We start from the raw sequence: 24,415 nt of genomic DNA, 5'->3' as shown, positions 1-24,415 counted from the left end.
TATTGCGGCTTCAAAAAATTTTACAAAGATGATGCTAAAAACTATGAAGCGCCGCGCTGCAGCACTGCTTTATAACATGCTTCGCCAGAGGTGGCATGATTGAAGTATTACAATATTTGCTTCAAACTTAGCTTGATCAACAGGTAATATAGTAAATAACTCCCCTGCTGTGGGCATACAGATATGTAGACGTGCACACAGCTGCTTGGCGTGTAGCGCAAACTAATGCAAGTGAATGACTGAATTCTGTAACAAATTCCTACAATTTGCATTTTATCTTTGACAATCTGTTTTACCTGCTACATGTCTCAGCTGTGTACTTTTAGCCATAGTATTCATTTTAGTATTCACAATGATACTCTTTGTCTTACAGCCAGACAAAGCGTGGCAACCAGAAGTCATGAAGCATTTAATACAATACAGTACAGATTTGTATTCTATTCTAACCAAATTCTAGATTATGGCAGGCTTTATGTAATATATACACTTGTAAATTTTCTTTTGAGTGGAATAAGAAAAGTATCGGAACAACCCTACATTGTGTTTGGTCAAGAATAAGGTTGGGTACAGTTAGCATATTATCAAATAACCGTTGCCAATGATTTGACCGATACTTTAAAAAAAAAAAAAAAATATATATATATATATATATATATATATATATATATATATATATATATATATATATATATATATATATATATATATATATATATATATATATATATATACACTTTCATTTCGTCCAAAAAAACAATGCTATGGAATTTTGTGACATGCAAGTTGAGGGGAATAGTAATTTAAATACTTCAGTAATATGAATAAAACAACAAAAACATTAAAAAAAAAAAAAATCACCTAAATGAAATGTATATATATATATAATTATAACAGCAAAACAAAAAATAATTTACAATGTTTACCAAGACTCCAAGTGCATATATTTCACTGCTTAAGTTAAATTTCTAGATATAGAAATCTTAATTTAGAATGTCTTATCAAGTAAAATTAACTAAATACGTGGACATATAATTTCACCTGTTTTTAGTATATTTTCCATATTATGTAGTATTTTAATTTTATCAGCTCTTTTTTGCAATGCGGAAAGTATACCTCCTTTTTGCCTGATTTCCATACACACCAAAATGAGGCACTTATAGTTATTTAGTTCTTCGGCCTGGTTACTTTAAGGGGTCTGAGCATACAAAATGAAACATTCTAAAAGTTAAGACAAAGGGTATATAATTGAATGTCTTGTTTGAGGGGTCTTCAAGTCGTCTGTCACGTGTATCAATGATTGGACCATTCTCTTATATCTAGGCCGTTTGCAGTGGCGTTTTCCTGCTAGGGGAAACAATCCAGTGTCCAGTGTACACGGAATGCTTTTCTGTTGTGTTTTTGTGTCCATAATGGCAGTTTAGCCTGCTTGGACATACACACATTGGCTGTAGAACTCAAATGAAGGAGAGCAGTCACCCATCTCCCCATCCATGCCCATCTGAGAGCACAGGCAAAAGAAGTGCAGAGGCTACCCCTGTTTGCTAGATCCCGGTTTGATGTAAGCGCTAAGCACTTGATCTGCAGTTCCAAGCCCTCACTCCTTGCCCGACAGATATGCATCTAAATATTAATAAAAAACAAAAACTTTTGATTGTATTTTTCTGCATCTAAATATTAATAAAAAACAAAAACTTTTGATTGTATTTTTCCTGTGAGGCTGGCGTTAGTAACGTCTTAATTTTGTCAGTTTATCAGAGTATCAGTATGCAACCCTAATCAAGACCTCGTTGACCTACATTGGATTGGTTTAGTGTGTTTTATATAAGCAAGTATTCTGACCCCCACAGGCTGATTATGTGTACACTTTTTAAGGAAACCTAATCTGAACTAATTTTATGAACAAAAACAGACCCATCACAGAAACAGTCTCTTCCATTTAAAACCTCTCCACTCCATTTACCATGAATTGTTTTACGTGGACCCCGACTTAAACAAGTTGAAAAACTTATTCGGGTGTTACCATTTAGTGGTCAATTGTACGGAATATGTACTGAACTGTGCAACCTACTAATAAAAGTTTCAATCAATCAGCACATCTTCAACATGAGCTTTAGGCTGCAGAAAGTCCCCACACAGTGGAAAACCTCATGTGTGGTCCCCATCCCCAAGTGCACGCGACCCAGCACGTCAAAGGACTACAGGCGGGTGGCGCTAACCTCCCATATCATGAAGACCATGGAGAGGTTGGTCCTGGAACAACTCCGCCCTACAGTCAATCCCCACCTGGACCCACTCCAATTCGCCTACCAGCCACGACTGGGGGTGAAAGTCGCAGTCATCTACCTGCTGAACCAAGCCCACACCCCCCTGGACAAGCCTGCAAGGGTCATGTTTTTTGACTTCTCCAGTGCTTTCGATACTATACGGCCTGGGCTACTGGGTGTGAAGTTGGAGAAGATGCAGGTGGAGCCCCCCTTGGTGTCCTGGGTTGTGGATTACCTCACTGACAGACAACAGTACGTTCGACTGCAGGACTGTGTGTCTGACAGGCTGGTCAGCAACACTGGGGCCCCGCAGGGTACAGTCCTCTCCCCCATCCTCTTCACCATTTACACCACCAATTTCCACTATCAGTCAGAGTCGTGCCACCTTCAGAAGTTTTCTGATGACTCTGCGATAGTGAGGTGTATTGAGGAAGGTGATGATGAGGAATACAGGGCACTGGTGGAGGACTTTGTCACATGGTGTGGAAAGAACCACCTCCAGCTCAATGTGACGAAGACCAAGGAGCTGGTTGTGGACCTGGGAAGGAGGAAGAGTACTCCGGCGACCCCTGTTTCCATTTGGGGGGTCGATGTGGACATGATTGAGGATTATAAATACCTCGGAGTACACATCGACAACAAGCTGAATGGGTCAAAACACGCTGAGGCCCTCTACAAGAAGGGACAGAGCCGCCTCTACTTCCTCAAGAAGCTAGGATCATTCAACGTCTGTACAAAGATGTTGAAGATGTTCTACGAGTCGGTGGTGGCAGGCGCCTTTTTGTACGCCGTGGCTTGCTGGGGCAGCGGGCTGAAAGTGAAGGACACAAACAGACTGGAAAAGCTGGTAGAGAAGGCCAGTAACGTGGTGGGAGTGGAGCTAGACTCTCTGGCAGTGGTATCTGAGAGGAGAAGTCTAGCTAAACTCCTAGCCATTATGGACAACACCTCCCACCCACTACACTCGGACCTTGCGGAGAGAATGAACACGTTCAGTATAAGGCTCAGACTCCCAAAATGTAACCCGGAACGACACAGGAGGTCCTTCATACCGACAGCCATCAGACTGTATAATACAAATGTTCCTTCTTGACTGTACTTAAATGTAGAATATATTTATATCATTCATATGTTATATATATAATGTTATATATTATTTATTATTATAATGGTTTATTGTGAGCGAACTGTGGTGTTGAATTTCCCCCAGGGATCAATAAAGTACTTTCTATTCTATTCTATTCAATCAAAAACCATTGGACAAAACCAAAAAGCTGTCACCGGACCACGGGGACAAGACTGTAGACCTGCACAAGACCAAGAACGAGCCCATTGACGCAATCATTTGGAAATGAAAAAATACAAGACAACAAGTTCATCGCCCTCGTTCTACAGCCCAAGGCAAGATTTTACCACCTAAAATAAGGATGATTGTAAAAAGGCTGAGGGTTTAGCCCAGATTTATAAAAGGAGGAGTTGCTTTTCTTGATTTAAAATTCTGGTGCCCCACGCAAATCCCAAATACACAAAAACATGTACCAATCAGTAAGGAAAGATGGTTTTGCGTAATAGGTACCCTTTAAGATAGGTCGTAGATGTGTTTTACAGTGGGACAATGACCCAAAACTTATAGCCAAGGCAACAAGTGGCACATTGCATCCTGTGACATATATTTCTCTCGAGATGTGTGCAATAGAAATGATACGATTTCTAAAAAAAATATGAACCACTTAGTTTAACGTTTTGAAGAGCGTGTTGTTTTGAAAATGGATGCAGATAACCACTTAACACCCTCCGCACCGTTTTTTCTACAACCATTGACGGTGAATTACAGGATTATTGTTTCATTATTTGGACAAATTTATATTGCAGTACATGTGCCGTCTGGCGTTTGCATGTTACGTCAATGGTGCGTTCAAAATACACAATGTTGACATTTTGATCAGGGTACCAAAGTAATCCTACAACAAGCGCACGCAATGGCTATATTGACTAGCACTAACGACATGCATTTAACAACAGCTGTCGTCGTCGTCCACATCTCGTAGTTCAGTTAATCAGGACATACTTGTTGCTGTTTGCCAATCATCAGATTCATAAGGAGCTTTATTGGGGATGCTTCATATGCCAGCCCAGTCCTCTCTCTAGACCAACTACCAGAAACCATTTGCAAACAACAGCTTCGCCAACTAGGACAAAGCGACCTATTTAAAACTAATAGCTAACATTTGTGTTACAATGCAAGCTGGAAAAGCTGAGTTTTATTGCGGTATGACTGAGGCCTACATAGCTGTTTGACATTACATACCCAGAGTGCCTGGCTTTTAGAGTAGATAAACATGTTGATTTTACATACATGTCTGAACAGTTTCAATTATCACGCTTAAGAAAAATGACTTTATTATTTGTTACCTATCAAAGTGGCAGACACTGCAGGATGGCAGACTGAGTTACTGCCTTGCCCCATAGCATGATGCAGGGCCAGGAAGAGCCCACGTCTGAAGAAAGCAGCCATGAGACCGTCACACTAAAGAGAGATAGAGAGTAGGCTGAATTATTCGTCTATAGATTAAAGGTCGAAGCATTCTGTATCTAACAACTCTCCGAGAGGAAGTTCCTACTGTAGGTGTCAGTAGAGCGCATATCAAAAAGAACAGATTTTTGAACCTACAGCAGCTTCTTGACATGTTTTTTTCTGTATTTATGAACATTTACATGTCCAGAGTCTACCCCGCCTTCTGCACAAGTGCAGCTAGTATAGGCTCCACCCCCCCGCTACCCCGGATGGACATCGATTACAATTAAAATGTCGCTACAGCTCGGTCATTATACAGGTTATGGAACGTAAATTAAGTACTGTTGGCGTTTTTTTTAAAGCATTTTTCAGTGATTTAGAGGTAGAAATGATTTCTCCCATTAGATGCATTGCTAGCTACCTCGAACGAGCCAAGTTGTATATGTTAGAAAACTAAACAAACTAAAATCTTTTGTCTTCTGTGCAGTTCCCCTTTAAAGGCCTACTGAAACCCACTACTACCGACCACGCAGTTTATATATCAATGATGAAATCTTAACATTGCAACACATGCCAATACTGCCGGTTTATTTTACTAAATTACAATTTTAAATTTCCCGCGGAGTTTCTTGTTGAAAACGTTGCGGAATGATGACACCTATGATGACGCCTGTTTGTGACGTCTCGGGTTGTAGCGGACATATTAACCCAGCACCACTTACGGCTAAAAGTTGTCTCTCTTCATCGCATTGTTACACAGTAATTTGGAAATCTGTGTTGCTGAATCTTTTGCAATTTGTTCAATAATGGAGACTATATATTGTTGGCCCTGCGATGAGGTGGTGACTTGTCCAGGGTGTACACCGCCTTCCGCCCGATTGTAGCTGAGATAGGCGCCAGCGCCCCCCGCGACCCCAAAAGGGAATAAGCAGTAGAAAATGGATGGGATGGATAAAGAAGAATGCTGTTGGTGGAAAGCGGTGGATTGCAGCTGCCTTTAGCACCAAAACACAGCCGGTGTTTCTTTGTTTGTTGTGAAGCTTTAACACAGAGCAGTCAAACGAACATGTTTCTCCACGTCAACCAGCAAGTTTTTGGATGGGAAAATTGTGATATTAAGTCGGCTCTTACCAGAAACTTGAGTGGATTATGCGACCTTCTCCTGTAGCTGTCAAAAAGGCAGCTGTGATCTTGGCTACTCCATTGGCTTCTCTCAGAGACACTGGCGTTCACCGCAGCCCTCCGACTTTCAGGTATGACTTTATAATCTCACTAAAACAGTATTAACACAATAAGCAGATAAGGGATTTTCCAGAATTATCCTAGTAAATGTGTCTAATAACATCTGAATCGCTCACACTGCCGTCGCCTTTTTTTTTTTTTTTTTTAGTGCTTCACTCTAGCTTTCCTCATCCACGAATCTTTCATCCTCGCTCAAATTAATGGGGAACTTGTCGCTTTCTTGATCCGAATTGCACTCGCTGCTGGTGGCTATGATTATAAACAATGTGAGGATGTGAGGAGCCCTACAACCCGTGATGTCACGCGCTCATCGTCTGCTACTTCCGGTACAGGCAAGGCTTTTTTATTAGCGACCAAAAGTTGCGAACTTTATCGTCGATGTTCTCTACTAAATTCTTTCAGCAAAAATATGGCAATATTGCGAAATGATCAAGTATGACACATAGAATGGACCTCCTATCCCTGTTTAAATAAGAAAATCTCATTTCAGTAGGCCTTTAAGCGGTCAATTTTTTGGTAATAAGAACGTGGTAAACAGTGACTAGAGTTGTTCCACACTCCACATAGACCAGTATTTGACATAAATTAGGTCGACTTTAATGGGTTCCGCTGTTCTTTATACAGCAATGTCCCAAAGGTTTTAAGATGGTTAATTATCCACTTTATGATATGACCAAAACTGCTCAGAGTTTAGAAAAGAAAATCAAGAATAGCATTATTGGTTTTACCAATGCTGATACTTGCAGTATACTTCCAAATTTCAATTTCATTCAATGATTACATTTGTTATCACAATTATAAGACAAAAAGAATGTTGGTTAAACCATATCAAATAAGTAATTCAATTATTTATTTTTTTGCCCTAAAATACTTGCCTGTGACGAGAAACTTATTTCCTTAGTTTGTAAACAATTAAAAAATAGATTTAAATTTTTTTGACGATCAAAAATATAAATCTAACCACTGTAGTATCGACCATACACTGATAGTTTACTGGGTATCGTTACTGTCGTAATCGCAACAATTAGCCTACCTTTTATTTTTTTTAATTCAAGATCTCTAGTTTGTGGTTTGCATATCCTCCAACATTGTGTGGTGTTGCATGTTAAGCTATTCCTTGTCCTGATACTTGTAAAAAAAAAAAAACTTTGTTTATTTGCCGCCAGGGAAGTGATGATAGCTGACTTGCACAGTAGTGGGACGTTGGCCACTAGCAAGCATACTATGGTGCATTGAGGATCCGGTCGTTTACCAAGTTGTCGCTGTCATATTTGTGGGACACAGCCAGGATGTGTCAACAACATGCATCATGGCAATATAACAACTGGATCAAAAGCGCAAACGTTGGCCACATTTATACAATTTATATCGCATATTGTCTATATCGTGCTACCCCAATAAACATTTAACTGGTAAGAATGGATTAATGTGTTTGGCTGTATTGTGCGTGTACATACGTACACCAACAACACAATCCGCCCAACAAAAAATTTGACATCCACTGAAAGTTTAAAAAAAACAAGATCATCAAGACTATAGTGATATACTGTATCTATAGCAGTGGTTCTCAAACTTTTTTTTGTCATTCCCCACTTTGGACAAGGGGGAGTTTTCAAGCCCCACCTGCCCCCATCGCCCCAACAGAACGTTAATGCCAAGCTTAACATTTTCACATTTATTGAACATCAAGTAACATCAAGATGTATACATTCAAATTCAATAACATAAAATAACATCAAGTTCAATAATAAATAAAATAACTGTGCAGCTGTGGTATAACTTGCATAAAGTTCAATAATAAATAAATAAAAAGTGTTATTGGCATCAAGTTCAATAATAAATTAAATAAAAGTGCCATTTTGCAATCTTTGCAAAAAAAAAAAAAAAAGGAGCTATGCATTTGCAAATCCTCGCACAGTGACTCGCCATTCACAAAGCGGACGTATGCGATGAACAGGCAGTCTTTATTGCCGTCAGTAGCTTGGTCCACTTGTAAAGCAAAACGACTTTCTTTTAATTTGTCTACGAGTTATTCCTCAAGATCACTTGCAACGTCGCATATACGTCTCAAAACTGTGTCATTTGACAGTGGGACAGCTTTTAATTTTGTTGCGCTTGTCTCGTCAAGCATGACTGACACAATGTCTATTGCAGCAGGGAGAATGAGCTGCTCAGCTATTGTGTGCTTTTTTGCATTGTGCAATTCTGTATGCAACTCTATATGAAGCCATTTGAGCGTTACGGTTTACTGATGCAGCTTTACCATGCGCTTCTCCCGTTGACGGTACTCTGCCAGTTTTCTTTGAAAGAAATCAAGTGGCTTATTGACGTGATTGGGGTGTGTGATCTCAAGGTGTCTCTTTAATTTGTTGGGTCACATGCTGTCTGCTGCTAGCGGTTTTAGACACAGAACACACAAGAATTTCCCCTCTGCCCCCCCCACCACTGCCGTGAATCCAAGAGCAAGATCCCTTCATCATATTCTCTTTTCGGTTGGCTTTTTGGTTGATCAGGCCCGTCAGATTTTTGTTTCTCTGTAGGCGTTGGCTCGACGACCTTTGAGGTGCGAGTCACAAATTTATCCATTTTGTGTAATTGTGGTCCACACATTATCCTGCTACCCATCCGCGCGAAAGTTTGTGCTGCTTAGCCCCGCCCCCATTAGTTACTGTTGCTATGTCTGTCATAATTTCGCTCCTACCTAGAAATTTAAAGCCTATAGGAAAAATAAGTAACTTACATTTATTTATAAAGCGGATTTCACAGACAGAATCACAAAGTGATTTACAGTGTGTATAGAAAATGAAAGCATAGTAAAAAAAAAATATATAATTTAAAATAAACAATTTTGAGTGAAATTTTGTCCCGTTCTTCGCGCCCCACCTGTCATGTCTCTATTCCCCACCAGTGGGGCCCGCCCCACACTTTGAAAAACGCTGATCTATCGAAATGAGTAGAGTATTCCTTCTTGGTCCTTACACATTTAAATGCGTGCCTGACAAAATCCATAGGCCATGGTCACTAAATACTCGGTTAGTGTCCTTGTTTAGAAGCGTTTGAGTGTGCTAGTATTAACCTTGTGTACAGGGTATTCTAGCGTAGAATAAATCCGCAGTACAACAACACAAACAGACAGACCTTTTCAAAAGGGGAACAACAATGCCTGGAAAACAATACCCAGAAAGCCGTCTGACCCTCCCAGGATAATTGTCTGTTAAAAAAGTGTTGCAAGGCAGAAATGACTCATTTAAAGCTGACATCAACATCACTAATAAAAACCTCGCTTGCCCGACATCAAATACTATTTCTTGATTTTTGCGGGTTTTCTGCAACATGGACACGCCCCCACAAGACACAGCAGAGGAAGAAGAAGAGGAATATTTCATGAAAGAAAGTGCAAACCTACACCAGACTCTACTTCTCAATAAATAATAAATTAAAAAAAACCTGAATCCACACTTTGATCAACCCCTCCACCGTATTAGCAGTAACACTATTATTTACGTGCTGCTTCAATGTTGGCATTAAAGACGGACATAATTTACTGTTTTACTTACCGGTTTCTCATTGGTAAGAGCAACAAAGTTTGCAACACGTCAAAAATGAGGCACTCTTTTCATCCCCACACCATGAATCCAGAGGTGTTACATCAAATGTACCCTTTCTCCCTTGAGCGCTTCCGAAAACTATCCACAGTTCAGGTCATGAGACCTGCTGCTTCTTCTTCATTACTAGGCAGTTTGTGTGTTTTTGCCATTCCATTTTTTTGGTTTTTCATCCTACAGTGTTTACGCAATGGCATTTTCCATTGCATCTATTTTATGGTGTTTTGTGTGATTTTTAGTTGTCTATCATTTCTGTGTTAAAGCATTTGTGCACAGAAGTGAAATCAGGATTTTATTTCTTTGTTGCAGCTGTAATGTAGGACTATATCACACACAGGAAGTGAACCACAATGGGTAAATAGTAGGGATGTAACCGTATTGTAGGAACTCTTGCGGTTTCAAAGTCCTCACAATAATGCCATGATGTGTGACGGTGCCAAACAAAAACTTGGGGAGTGTATTTTTTTCTGGCGCTTTTGCTTTGGCTGGTTTAAAAATAAACCACATCTTTCATCAGCTAATTAGGGGCTCGGAAAGCCGTTAAAGGGAGGAAACATGCGGGAGAAGTGTGTTTGAAGTAGATAAGAATTGTTTTTTTATGGACCTTTTCTGAACTTTTCTTCAAAATCTATCCATAATTGATTTGAGTTATATTGCTTACAAATAGACAAACAAAAAAACTTGAGAAAAACCTAACCTCTTTGGGGGAGGTCAAGTCTGTGCACTGCAAAGCAGAGCGCTATACGGTATTTACAACATCATTAACAAATTATAATTAATAACCAGCTCCATAAAACATTATTACCATACAAACTATAATGGTCACACCAAAAACATTTGCAGCACAAATGAATGAGACAGGTTTGGGGAGATTTTGACATCATTGTGTGTGTGGGGGGGGGTTCTAGTTATAATTAATAACACGTTAATTACATGTTAACATACAAACCATATCACGTTAAGAACTTAAAAAACGTGACGGCACAAACAAAACAATTTCAAACTAGCACAAAAGACTGGGACACATTCAGGGATCTTTGGACAAGGTGGGTACTGGGGTGGCAACTTCACACAGGTTCATTTTACACACTATGGTATTGGCACAGGGGTTAGGTGAGTACATGTGCCTCACAATGTAAAGGACATGGGTTTGATCCTGGGCTCGGGATCTTTCTGTGTGAAGTTTGCATGTTCTCTCCGTGACTGCATGGGTTCCTTCCAGGTACTCCGGCTTCCTCCCACCTCCAAAGAGATGCACTTGGGGATAGGTTGATTGGAAACACTAAATCAGCCCTGGGTGTGAATGTGAATGCTGTCTGTGTTGGCCCTCCGATGAGGTGGCGACTTGTCCAGGGTGTACTAAGCATTCCACCCGAATGCAGCTGGGATAGCTTAAACGAATAATTATTTAGCCCAAGCCATGTTTCAGCCAAACTAAACCAGCATTTAGGGTCCCCCTCCTCGAACAAATTTTCACACGGGTAAGTGCACCATGTATTTCTTGAATCTACGGCTCTTCGCTTCGTATGGACTCATAGATCGTTTACAAACTGAGTTCGGAGAGGAAGTCACGCCAGAAAGACCGCGCCGCACACAAGAAGTGACGTCAGAAAGAACACGCCACAGCCAGCTTCATGAAGCGGTTTTGTAACTCGGAGCTAACCACTGGGAATATGAAGGCGAGTCATCCAGATATGCCCGTGTTTTCTCCTTCCGTCTGTACAGACGCTTATGGAAATCACACATGAATACCTTAAGACAGGGGTAGGGAACCTATGGCTCTCGAGCCAGATGTGGTTCTTTTGATGACCGCATCCGACTCTCAGATAAATCTTAGCTGACATTGCTTAACACGATAAGTAATGAATAGTTTCACTGGTAATTACAGTGAAAAATAACGTTCAAAATGTAACACATTCTCAAGTATTTTAATCCACCCGTTTGCTACCGCACCTGTTCAAGAAGTCGCATTAATAGTAAGGAGTATTTTTTTTTTTATTATTGGTTATCTTCAGAATAACAATGTCATTAAAAAGAATAAGCGACTTATTATACTTTAAAAATGTTGGTCTTACTTAAAAATACACGCATTTAGTTATATTCGGCGTTAAACAATAATATATGGCTCTCACGGAAATATATTTTTAAAATATTTGGCTTTCATGGCTCTCTCAGCCAAAAAGGTTCCCGACCCCTGCCTTAAGAGAAAGCGATTGCAACTATTTCGGATGCTACACTTCTCAGACGGCAAGAGAACTTTTGAATGTCCAGGTCAGCTCTGATTTTACTTACCAAAAAACTTTGTCCATTTGTCGAAGGAGAGACAACAAGGATGCGGGCTCCCGTGGATGTGATAAAAAGAGTAGCGTGTGCTTTGTATTATCAGGCCGTCGAGGGAAAACTATGGAAAATGCCGAATGCTTTTGGACTGGCAAAGCAGACTGTATCAGTTATTGTCCGACATGTATGTCGTGAACTCAACGTCTAGGTCCAGAGTATATACCGTATTTTCCGCGCTATAAGCCGCACCTAAAAACCACAAATTTTCTCAAAAGCTGACAGTGCGGCTTATAACCCGGTGCGCCTTATATATGGATTAATATAAATATTTATTTTCATAAAGTTTAGGTCTCGCGACTACGGTAAACAGCCGCCATCTTTTTTCCCCGTAGAAGAGGAAGCGCTTCTTCTTCTACGGTAAGCAACCGCCAAGGTAAGCACCTGCCCACCTGGAAAGAGGAAGCGCTTCTTCTTCTACAGTACGCAACAGCAAAGGTAAGCACCCGCCCCCGTAGAAGAAGAAGCGCGCGGCAAATTTGATTCATTTCATTTGTGTGTTTCTCTAAAGACGACCACAAAATGGCTCCTACTAAGAGACACGCGTACAACGCAGAATTCAAACTCAAGGCAATAAGTCACGCAGAAGAACACGGAAATAGAGCAGCAGCGAGAGAATTCGACATAAACGAGTCAATGGTGCGTAGGTGGAGGAAGCAACAAGATGACCTGCGCCAAGTAAAGAAGACAACACAGAGTTTCCGAGGGAACAAAGCAAGATGGCAACAGTTGGAGGACAAACTCGAACAGTGGGTTGTTGAGCAGAGAGCAGCAAGCAGAAGCGTCAGTACCATCACTATTCGAATGAAGGCAACAGCGCTAGCAAGCGAACTTCACTTGGATGATTTTTAAGGTGGTGCTTCTTTGTGTTTCCGCTTCATGAAATGACGCAATCTCTCCATCCGCACACGGACTACTATTTCACAGCAACTGCCAAAAGACTTTCAAGAAAAGCTGGCTACTTTCCGCGCATACTGTAAAAACAAGATAGCTGAAAAAAAGATCCGGCCAGAGCACATTATCAACATGGACGAGGTTCCACTGACTTTTGATATTCCTGTGAACCGCACTGTGGATAAAACGGGAGCACGCACGGTAAATATTCGCACAACAGGGAATGAGAAGTCGTCCTTCACTGTGGTTCTAGCTTGCCATGCTAATGGGCAGAAACTTCCACCCATGGTGATATTTAAAAGGAAGACCTTGCCAAAAGAAAACTTTCCAGCCGGCGTCATCATAAAAGCTAACTTGAAGGGATGGATGGATGAAGAAAAGATGAGCGAGTGGTTGAAAGAAGTTTACGTGAAGAGACCGGGTGGCTTTTTTCACGCAGCTCCGTCCCTGTTGATTTACGACTCCATGCGTGCCCACATCACAGATGGTGTCAAGAAACAAGTAAAGCACACTAATACAACACTCGCCGTCATTCCGGGTGGATTAACCAAAGAACTCCAACCACTGGATATTGGTGTCAACAGGGCATTCAAGGCTCGACTGCGAACGGCGTGGGAACAATGGATGACCGAAGGCGAACACACCTTCACTAAAACAGGGAGACAACGCCGGACGACATACGCCAACATCTGCCAGTGGATTGTAAATGCCTGGGCGGATATATCGGTCTCAACTGTGGTCCGAGCTTTCCGGAAGGCAGGATTCATGGAACTGCCGGACAACAACAGCGACACTAACTCTGATGACTTCGACGAGACGGAGCCCGCCATTTTGGATGCCGTATTCGCCTAACTTTTTAATTCAGACACCGAAGAAGAAGAATTCGAGGGATTTATTGATGAGGAATAACTTCTGAAAGTGAGTTTTGAATGTTTATTTTGTGTGCTGTGACCTTAACGTTCGAGCAACGTTGAGTTATTGATGTTGCTATTGCTCTGCAATATTTTGAGTGTTACTATTGTGATTGCACATTTGCACATTATATTTTGAGCGTTACTATTGTGATTGCACATTTGCACATTATATTTTGAGTGTTACTATTGTTGTAATTGCACATTTGCACACTGGTTTGTATTATTAAAGTTTGACTGACCTATCTGACTGTTTTTTTGACATTCCATTTAGCGCAGCGTAGGCGCGGCTTATGACCCGGTGCGGCTAATAGGTTTACAAAGTTTTAAAATATGCCATTCATTAAAGGTGCGGCTTATAACACGGGCGGCTTATAGCGCGGAAAATACGGTACTGTAAAAACATCAAAAACGGATGGACAATGAAGGTCAAGGCAAAAGAGTGAGGAGTGTCCTGACCAGATATATTGATACCGACAGTGATTGTTGTCAAATGTTCTTTGTCACGTTGTTTACTTTTGTGTCCAATAAAGATTTGAATAATTTATGATATCTCAGGTGTGATTCACTACAATAGGGTCCCAAAGCACACTGGATTCCAGGAAATTGAGTAACCACAACACTGGGTATTGTCCAGGAAAGTTAAATGTAAGAACTTGCACACAAAGCAACACTGGAGGTGACCATGAATTGATTTACGTGGACCCCGACTTAAACAAGTTGAAAAACTTATTCAGGTGTCACCATTTAGTCAATTGTAGGAAATATGTACTGAACTGTGCAATCTACTAATAAAACTTTCAATTAATCAATCAAGCAAAAAAAGCTATGATGTGCGCATTTCCACGCATGCGTATTGGGTCGCTTTCCGCCGGCTGACGGAGGGAGGCGGGGGTCTTAAACCATACTTGCCAACCTTGAGACCTCTGATTTTGGGAGGTGGGGGGTGTGGTCTGGGGTGGGGGGAGGCGTGGTTAAGAGGGGTGGCGTATAATTCACCAACTAGAGTATTTCATATATATATATCCATCCATTGTCTACCGCTTATTCCCTTTTGGAGTTGCGGGGGGCGCTGGCGCCTATCTCAGCTACAATCGGGCAGAAGGCGGGGTACACCCTGGACAAGTCGCCACCTCATCGCAGGGCCAACACAGATAGACAGATATATATATATATATGAAATACTTGACTTTCAGTGAATTCTAGTTATATATATATATATATATATATGTTATTATATATATATAAATAAAAGAAATAGTGGAATTTCCGATGGCACCTATCAAATACACAGTAATAAAAACACAGTTGTTCTACTAAATGTACTGTGCTTGCTGGTTATTAAAAAAACAACAACACTTACCTTTCACTATTTGACTAACCTTTGTTCTGCCATTTGCGTATTGTCCTTCACGGATTTGTTGTAGACATCCGCAAATGACAACGGGATGTTGTTTCCAGCTATCAGCATAGCCATCTTTGTCTCAGCATAAGATACACCATCGGGTCTACCGTCTCCATTTTGCGAGGTGGGCCATAATACTGGGTTGTGAACGATGCTGCGCTGCGGACGCTTTGTGCTTCGCTGACCGTTCATGGCTGAGTATATCCGTTCGGCCGCCGTGTTAAATGGAGAAGTCTGTTCTACAAAATTTACAGGCAACATACCCCTTCTTCTTCGAACTTTCCTGGATAAACTGAAATTCTTGTTTCCAATCGTTCTGGAACATGCAAGCGTATTTCTTCATTTTGCCCGTCGACGGTGTAACATATTGGGTTGGAGTCAATAACCAGGCAACGTGATGAAGTTACATCTCTTTACCGTGGGCTTCAGAACAAATGTAGAATATAGTTACACTCTATTCTATGTACAGTAGATGGCAGTATTGTCCTGTTTAAGAGGGTCAAAACATTGAGTCAGATCTGTCTGACTCAATGTTGGGGGGCGTGGCCTCCAGCTCTGCGTGAATTTCGGGAGATTTTCGGGAGAAAATTTGTCCGGGGGGTGGGTTTCGGGAGAGGCGTTGAATTTCGAGTCTCCAGGAAAATCCGGGAGGATTGGCAAGTATGTCTTAAACGACCATTGTGTGTGGGTGACAGAGATAAGGTTAGGTGGCATTTACCCTGGATAATCTTAGCCAGCTTAGTGTAAACGGGGGCTTAAATGAAGGCAAAGGTGTCAAGTTGCATGTGTGAAACCACTGTTGTGTTTAACACCGGGCCCAGCCCCACTATTTATGTGTCATGCATTCTGTCAAAATAGCATATACTCTATATATTTTTCGTTGTACATCAAAAGCCATCCATTTGTGTTAGTAACTTGACTATGTTATTTGATGGTGTCGAAGTACTGCACAATAGTCATCACCAGTGGTACTTCGGTCACATTCAGCCTGGAGACCATACACAGTACACAGCTAGCTCAACAAATATATAAACTTGTTTGTAAAAAGAAATACGGTGACATACCAGATAGAAGTAGGAGCAGAAAGTCCACGTAGAGAGTGAAGTGGCGACGACTATGAAGCAACAGTCTGCCGGTGTGGGGATGAAACATGAGTCGGGAACGTGACTGACACAGCCGGGACAAGCTTGGTAACACGTCCCGCGACACTCAGCTAGGAAACAGCTCGGCTGCCATTGTAGGACATCATCTCCTTTTATGGTCACGTCATCCATATTTCCGGTTGAAAACTTTATTTAAACGTAAACTTAGTACAATACAGTTATGTTGGTGGGAAAGACATTAAAAATATATAAAAACATGACAATATTTTTTGTTACTTTTTAAATTGATAAACTAATTTACTTTTTTAAATCCTGAATAGTGAATACAACTGTATAGGAATTGTTATTGTACGACACTGCCACTTACTGGCCACGTACACGAGAATTGATATAATTACATCAGATTTACCAGAGAATGTTTTTAAGATTATTTTCAAACAAAGTAAATTAAGGACGTTCTAAAGAGCTATGTACTTCCGTGCTGAGGATTCTGAGTGCGGAAGTGCACTATCGGTACCCGGATGTTTCAATAAAAAATGGTCTGAGTAGTGCGTGTTGTAAGCACAATACCAATGGCGCGCAATTTGCAAAATGCGCAACCGCATTTTGCAAATTTAATGTCAAATCAAATCAAATCAAATCAAATGTTTATTGGATTCATCACTATACAGTGTACATCCACGACAGAACTACTGACTAAACTACTACCACAACTTGGTTTACTATTTATAAAATATAGTAATGTAGGGTTACCTGGAACTTGAAATAGGCCACCCGGCCTGAATCCACACTTGGATGTACACTGTATAGTGATGAATCCAATAAACATTTTATTTGATTTGATTTGACATTAAATTTGCAAAATGCGGTTGCGCATTTTGCAAATTGCGCGCCATTTGTATTGTGCTTACAGTAGTGATGTCCATTTATCCATCCATCCGTACATTTTCTACCGCTTGTCCCCTTTTTGGGTTAGTTATTTTGTAATAAATTTTAACCAGCTGGAAAAATAGGTGGATTCGCAATGACAGTAAAGTATTTGGGACAGAAGCACACTAATTTGATTGATTGATTGAAACTTTTATTAGTAGATTGCACAGTTCAGTACATATTCCGTACAATTGACCACTAAATGGTAACACACGAATACGTTTTTCAACTTGTTTAAGTCGGGGTCCACGTTAATCAATTCATGATAGAACTTTAGTACACGGTTTACTCAATATATTTATTGAAGTGTAAAACGTATAGTATTCAATTTGAAACAGAGCTCTTCTTGCAGAACAGCAGGGATGTTCAAAGTGCGGCCCGGGAGCAAATTGCGGCCCGTAGCCAATTATTTAACGGCCGGTGGCACAATTGTTAGCATTGCTAGCTTTTTTGCAAATTTTGCAGGAATACCAATCAATCAATCAATCAATCAATCAATCAATGTTTACTTATATAGCCCTAAATCACTAGTGTCTCAAAGGGCTGCACAAACCACAACACAAACCACTACGACATCCTCGGTAGGCCCACATAAGGGCAAGGAAAACTCCCACCCAGTGGGACGTCGGTGACAATGATGACTATGAGAACCTTGGAGAGGACCACATATGCAATGGATGTCGAGCGGGTCTAACATGATACTGTGAAAGTTCAATCCATAGTGGATCCAACACAGCCGCGAGAGTCCAGTCCACAGTGGAGCCAGCAGGAAACCATCCCAAGCGGAGGCGGTTCAGCAGCGCAGAGATGTCCCCAGCCGATACACAGGCGAGCGGTTCATCCTGGGTCCCGACTCTGGACGAGCGGTCCATCCTGGGTCCCGACTCTGGACGAGCGGTCCATCCTGGGTCCTGACTCTGGACAGCCAGTACTTCATTCATGGCCATCGGACCGGACCCCTCCACAAGGGAGAGTGGGACATAGGAGAAAAAGAAAAGAAACGGCAGATCAACTGGTCTAAAAAGGGAGTATATTTATAACTCAGTGTCAATTTTTTTTTTTTTTTTTGCTACTTCAGGCAGGTTACAGTTAGCATTTTAGCATGCTAACATTGGCATACTATTTGTTTAGCTAATTTTACAGGTATACAACTTAGTTGCATTTATTTTCAGTAATGCTTACTGTAAGCATGCTATTGTTAGCATGTTAACATACTACTGTTAGCATGCTCACTTTATTTTTTGTAACTTGATGCTGTCTGGCCAGCGTGCTGTTAGCATTCCAGTTCAGCTTTTGGCATTTTAGTATTCACACATAATCGCTACTAAAATTACATTTTCTAGTTATTTGAAGAAGAAAAAAATCTATATAGTGAACTATTTTTGGAGGTGAAACTTCCAAAATGTCCCCCGCATTTTTATGATTTGTCAGTCCGTGGTTCTCTATGGAAAAAGTTTGGGGGGTATCATTAAGCAACACGTCAACATTACAAAGTCTTATACTGTATCTGAAAGTGTTCTTTATTTTGTTGTTTTAAACATCCTGACAATTGTCTGGCTGCGGATGTATGGTCAATCCTTAAAAAAACAAACACAAAAAACTACGACATGTAACAGGTCCAGTGACATCATTAAATACATCACCATGGCTGATTAAAAAAATAATAAATAGGATCATTTTTTTTTAATATTTGAGGAAACAGCTACAAAATACCAAATGTGAGGATGTCAGATTTCTGTCTACGGGAGGTTTTACTCAAGCTTTAAAACCAGTTTCAACCTTTGGAAACCAGTACCATTTCCTCAGCAATGCAGTGCCCATCTTTAAAAAACAAAAAAAAACACAACTTTAAGGCACGGTTGGGATGTTTGTGAACATTGGTAATGTGCATCATTAGTAACGACTATACACTGCAACTTTTACACTACTCTGAAAAAAAAAATCACGTCTTAGCAGGAGCAAATTCAGTGTTCTAAAGGTCATGGTAGAATCATTATAACAGCGGGAAAAGCTGACCAAAAAAGTAGAAACCATCAATTGGTAACATGAATGAATAGGGCCAGACATGACAGGTAAATAATAAACATAAATCATAACATGATATACTGGATTACAAGTGAGGAAAGTGTAAGCCAACACTCTGTTATTGGTTTCCTCCCTAAAGTTAAGATTTAAAGGGGGAAAAGTCAGGGAACCAAGAGCAGCTCAAAATGACAATCTTGCATGTGCACTCATTGCACTTTTGCTTTAAATGCGGGTTATTCTATAAAAGCTTGTGCCGTCATTCCCGTGTATTTACACAGCATGTCCTCTTCCAGTCTGCTCATGCCTTCCCTGCATTAACTACGTAACGAGGGAAATCCACATTTCTGTCCTCAATGCTGACGTGGAGGCATACACCGCTGCATGCAAAAGCTTAATGTCCCTAGCAAGCTGTGGGAAATATCCATCAGACTGTTGAAGAGACAGAGGCAGAGGAGTCTTTGCACACGTTAAAACAAATCCAGAGGTTATCTGTGACTTTTTTAATACAAATATTGTAGAAAACCAACACGGTGTCACAGACTGTTCCTCTGGAAAAGACTCTGGAAAAATAAGTAATATAGAAATGTAAAAAAAAAAAAAAGTTTCCCATGGCAGACTATTCCTCCATGTCAAGCGATGAGAAACCACAAAAATTCATCTCATGAAAAGCCTGAGGAGTCGGCCGAGCCGCGGGGCTGGAGGCCGGGCGTAGTGTTCGTGGTGCTTGTGGCGTTGGTGTGTAGGCTGAAGGCCTTCAGTGGTGTGCTGCAGGCCTGAGCTTGGGGGAAGCGCTGGTGGTACCGGTCCAGCCGCAGGTATTTCACTGTCACCAGCTTACCTGGCAACACAAAATTAAAACCATGTCACAGAGAAATTACTTAATTAAAAAAATAATTAATGAAGCTCCTCAACTACATTGGCCAGCCATCATTGTGATAACATATAAATCACGACCAAAAAAAGACTTTAAATAGTTAAAAGTTTAAGTCCCAACGATAGCCACACACACACACTAGGTATGGTGAAAGTATCCTGTGCATTTGACCCATCCCCATGAGGGGAAAAGTGAGCAGCAGCGGTAGTCGCGCTCGGGAATTATTTTGGTGATTTAACCCCCAATTCCAACCCTTGATGCTGAGTGCCAAGCAGGGAGGCAACGGGTCCCATTTTTATTGGTATGACTCGGCTGGGGTTTGAACTCACAACCTTCCAGTCTCAGGGCGGACACTCTAACCACAAGGCCACTGAGCAGGTGTGTCAAAAGTGCGGCCTGGGGACCATTTGCAGTCAGTTTTTTTTTAATTAGCCCACAAAATATTCCACAGACAAAATGGCATTGGCCCAAATCCCCCCGAAATGGCACCAGCAAACCAAAATGGCTGACTGCATGTGACTCCTACATATGGCCTTCCATGATTTTTGTGCCTCCATACAGAAAGAAGCCACATTCCGCTAGAAGACACATGCTTGCAAAATGTGTCAAGTTTTCAATAATAATGACTTATGCACAAAAAAATTTTATATTTAATTAATAGCTTAGCATATATTGACCAACATTAAACTAATTTAATGTGTTTCATGAATTCTTAGTGCCGACTCCCACACCTTTCCATTTTTCTACAGTGGCATCCAATTATAATGACGCACGTCAGACTGGCTTCATTGATAACAGTCCATACGCGCTGTGGACATAACCCAAACTGAAACAGACACGAGCTATTGTTTGCACATTTACTTGTGACCACAATTAAGGATATAAGGCAGTGTTTTCCACAGATTGGCAATCTATTTGTCGCAGTCCGGGCGTTATCAGGGGTGGTGTGGGTGTGGCCAGGGCAGTGTCAATGTCATTATATAAAACTTACTAAATTGGCTACAATACTTATTTGTAAGAATATAAAAAAAAAGTACATATTGTCTTTGAAAAAAAGCTAAACTGTTAATATAAAGATATCTTTTTTCATGTTACAATACATTATTTGCTGTGTTTTTCAATTGTTGCTGTTCATTTTATTGCTACAATGCAACACTTCATCACTGGTTTATTCATAATATCTTTAATAAGAAAAACACTTTCGAAAGGGACTTGACGAGTTGAGTTGGTTGACATCAATAAGTTGTCAACTAAAACAGGGCTGACTTAAAGGGGAACTGCACATTTAAGGAATTTTGCCTATAATTCACAATTCTAATGAGAGACAGGAACACTTCTTTTTTAAAATACATTCTAACTTGTAAACAAAAGTCTGCTTGCAATAGAAGGACTGGGAGCCATGATCATTGCGTCTATTTTGACCATAAAACCCAACAACCATCCAAAAAGCGCCAACATTACTACATTTACATTTCGTGAACTGAATATTAGCTATATCGTTATAAGCATTGAATATCTACATATAGCAGCAGCACATTGATCAGAGGGAGGCAACTTCCCTATGATGCTGTCCATCAGCTGGTGAGCTGCTTTCTCTAAGAATATAAATCATGTCTCTCACCTTGATAGCAAAATGTTGTAGGTATAAACTAAGAAGTTGGTAGACTCTGAAAGCCAACTTACACCCAGAAATGGCAAAGACCCGAAAAGACAATTTGTTCCAACCCCATTTTTTGAGTGGATTCTGAGTTACTTCATTTAAGACAGACAGCAGACATTATACAGTACGTGATGTTTTATTACGTTGGCTCTGATGAAGTCTGCAGTTAGTAGTAATCAGTGGAGGTTGTGGATGGAAAAAGAAAAAGCTGTAACGCGATGTGAAATTAATGAGCTTCCGTATGCTGAAAATGAGAAAAATACATAAATTATACAAGTGATTATGAATGTGAGTGTCACTACATTACATATATGCATACAGCATTTATATAAAACTTTGATGGAGGTGTTTGGATGTTTTTAAGCGCTTTATAGGCCGAATAGAGCGACTCCCATTGGCTAAATGGTAAGCAGACTTTTGTTTGCATTTATTTACCAGTTAGAATGCATTAAAAAAAAAAAAACATATAACATGTTTTTGTCTTAAATAAGGATTTCAAATGATAGGAACATTTCCTAAAAAGTGCAGTTCCACTTTAAGCTGGTTCCACTAAATATGTAAGGTTTCCCTGTTCGAATGAGAACAATGTGTGGAATTGGAGTTGCTTGCAGACAGCTAAAAAAACAAAGAAACATACTGGGTCGCTCCTAGGCAGAGGTGGGTAGTAAGTAACGCGCTACATTTACTCCGTTACATCTACTTGAGTAACTTTTGGGATAAATTGTACTTCTAAGAGTAGTTTTTATGCAACATACTTTTACTTTTACTTGAGTATATTTACAGAGAAGAAACGCTACTTTTACTCCGCTCCATTTATCTACGATCAGCTCACTACTTTTTTTAATCGATCTGTTAATGCGCGCTTTGTTTGTTTTGATTTTGTAAGACACATTCAATCAATCAATGTTTACTTATATAGCCCTAAATCACTAGTGTCTCAAAGGGCTGCACAAACCACAACACAAACCACTACGACATCCTCGATAGGCCCACACAAGGGCAAGGAAAACTCACACCCAGTGGGACATCGGTGACAATGATGACTATGAGAACCTTGGAGAGGAGGAAAGCAATGGATGTCGAGCGGGTCTAACATGATACTGTGAAAGTTCAATCCATAATGGATCCAACACAGTCGCAAGAGTCCAGTCCAAAGCGGATCCAACACAGCAGCGAGAGCCCCTTTCACAGCGGAGCCAGCAGGATAACAGCAGCGCAGAGATGTCCCCAGCCGATACACAGGCAAGCAGTACATGGCCACCGGATCGGACCGGACCCCCTCCACAAGGGAGAGTGGGACATAGGAGAAAAAGAAAAGAAACGGCAGATCAACTGGTCTAAAAAGGGAGTCTATTTAAAGGCTAGAGTATAGAAATGAGTTTTAAGGTGAGACTTAAATGCTTCTACTGAGGTGGCATCTCGAACTTTTACCAGGAGGGCATTCCAGAGTACTGGAGCCCGAAATGAAAACCCTCTATAGCCCGCAGACTTTTTTGGGTCTTTGGGAATCACTAATAAGCCGGAGTCCTTTGAACGCAGATTTCTTGCCGGGACATATGGTACAATACAATCGGCAAGATAGGATGGAGCTAGACCGTGTAGTATTTTATACGTAAGTAGTAAAACCTTAAAGTCACATCTTAAGTGCACAGGAAGCCAGTGCAGGTGAGCCAGTACAGGCGTAATATGATCAAACTTTCTTGTTCTTGTCAAAAGTCTAGCAGCCGCATTTTGTACCAACTGTAATCTTTTAATGCTAGACATGGGGAGACCCGAAAATAATACGTTACAGTAATCGAGGCGAGACGTAACAAACGCATGGATAATGATCTCAGCGTCTTGAGTGGACAGAATGGAGCGAATTTTAGCGATATAACGGAGATGAAAGAAGGCCATTTTAGTAACGCTTTCAATGTGTGACTCAAAGGAGAGAGTTGGGTCAAAGATAATACCCAGATTCTTTACCGAGTCGCCTTGTTTAATTGTTTGGTTGTCAAATGTTAGAGTTGTATTATTAAATAGAGGTCGGTGTCTAGCAGGACCGATAATCAGAATTTGCGTTTTTTTGGCGTTGAGTTGCAAAAAGTTAGCGGAAATCCATTGTTTAATTTTATTAAGACACGCCTCCAGCTGACTACAATCCGGCGTGTTGGTCAGCTTTAGGGGCATGTAGAGTTGGGTGTCTTCAGCATAACAGTGAAAGCTAACACCGTATTTGCGTATGATGTCACCTAGCGGCAGCATGTAGATGCTGAAGAGTGCAGGGCCAAGGACCGAACCCTGGGGAACTCCACACGTTACCTTAACGTAGCCCGAGGTCACATTGTTATGGGAGACGCACTGCATCCTGTCAGTAAGATAAGAGTTAAACCAAGACAGGGCTAAGTCTGACATACCAATTCATGTTTTGATACGTTCTAATAAAATATTATGATCGACGGTATCGAAAGCAGCGCTAAGATCGAGGAGCAGCAACATAGATGACGAATCAGAATCCATCGTTAGCAATAGATCATTAGTCATTTTTGCGAGGGCCGTCTCTGTAGAGTGATTTGCCCTGAAACCGGATTGAAAGGTTTCATATAGATTGTTAGACGCTAAGTGTTCATTTAACTGCTCCGCAACAATTTTTTCGAGGATTTTTGAAATA

General features: G+C 40.7%; 2 protein-coding genes across 5 annotated transcripts in view; both read right to left on the bottom strand.

The window, feature by feature from the left end:
* The window catches only part of msrb3 (methionine sulfoxide reductase B3), a 29,216-nt gene extending 12,754 nt beyond the window's left edge, over window positions 1-16,462 (bottom strand). Inside the window, exons 1-2 of one of the 4 annotated variants that reach the window (XM_061913206.1) lie at window positions 16,238-16,462; window positions 4,677-4,791 (exon numbers count right to left, since the gene is read on the bottom strand). In XM_061913206.1, the coding sequence (XP_061769190.1) occupies window positions 4,677-4,791; window positions 16,238-16,447 (325 nt within the window). In that variant the 5' untranslated portion in view covers window positions 16,448-16,462. The remainder of the gene's footprint in view (window positions 1-4,676; window positions 4,792-16,237) is intronic. The other 3 variants (XM_061913208.1, XM_061913207.1, XM_061913210.1) reach the window with 3 other exon arrangements.
* A 2,240-nt stretch (window positions 16,463-18,702) lies between these two features.
* Window positions 18,703-24,415, bottom strand: part of lemd3 (LEM domain containing 3) — a 36,669-nt gene continuing 30,956 nt past the window's right edge. Inside the window, exon 13 of the mRNA XM_061913204.1 lies at window positions 18,703-20,069. Coding sequence (XP_061769188.1) covers window positions 19,891-20,069 — 179 coding nt within the window. The 3' untranslated portion in view covers window positions 18,703-19,890. The remainder of the gene's footprint in view (window positions 20,070-24,415) is intronic.

The sequence above is a fragment of the Nerophis ophidion genome, linkage group LG10 (assembly GCF_033978795.1).
Source record: "Nerophis ophidion isolate RoL-2023_Sa linkage group LG10, RoL_Noph_v1.0, whole genome shotgun sequence".
Lineage (NCBI taxonomy): Eukaryota > Metazoa > Chordata > Actinopteri > Syngnathiformes > Syngnathidae > Nerophis > Nerophis ophidion.
The sequence above is the reverse complement of the archived record's forward strand: the minus strand, read 5'-3'. Positions and strand labels throughout refer to the sequence as shown.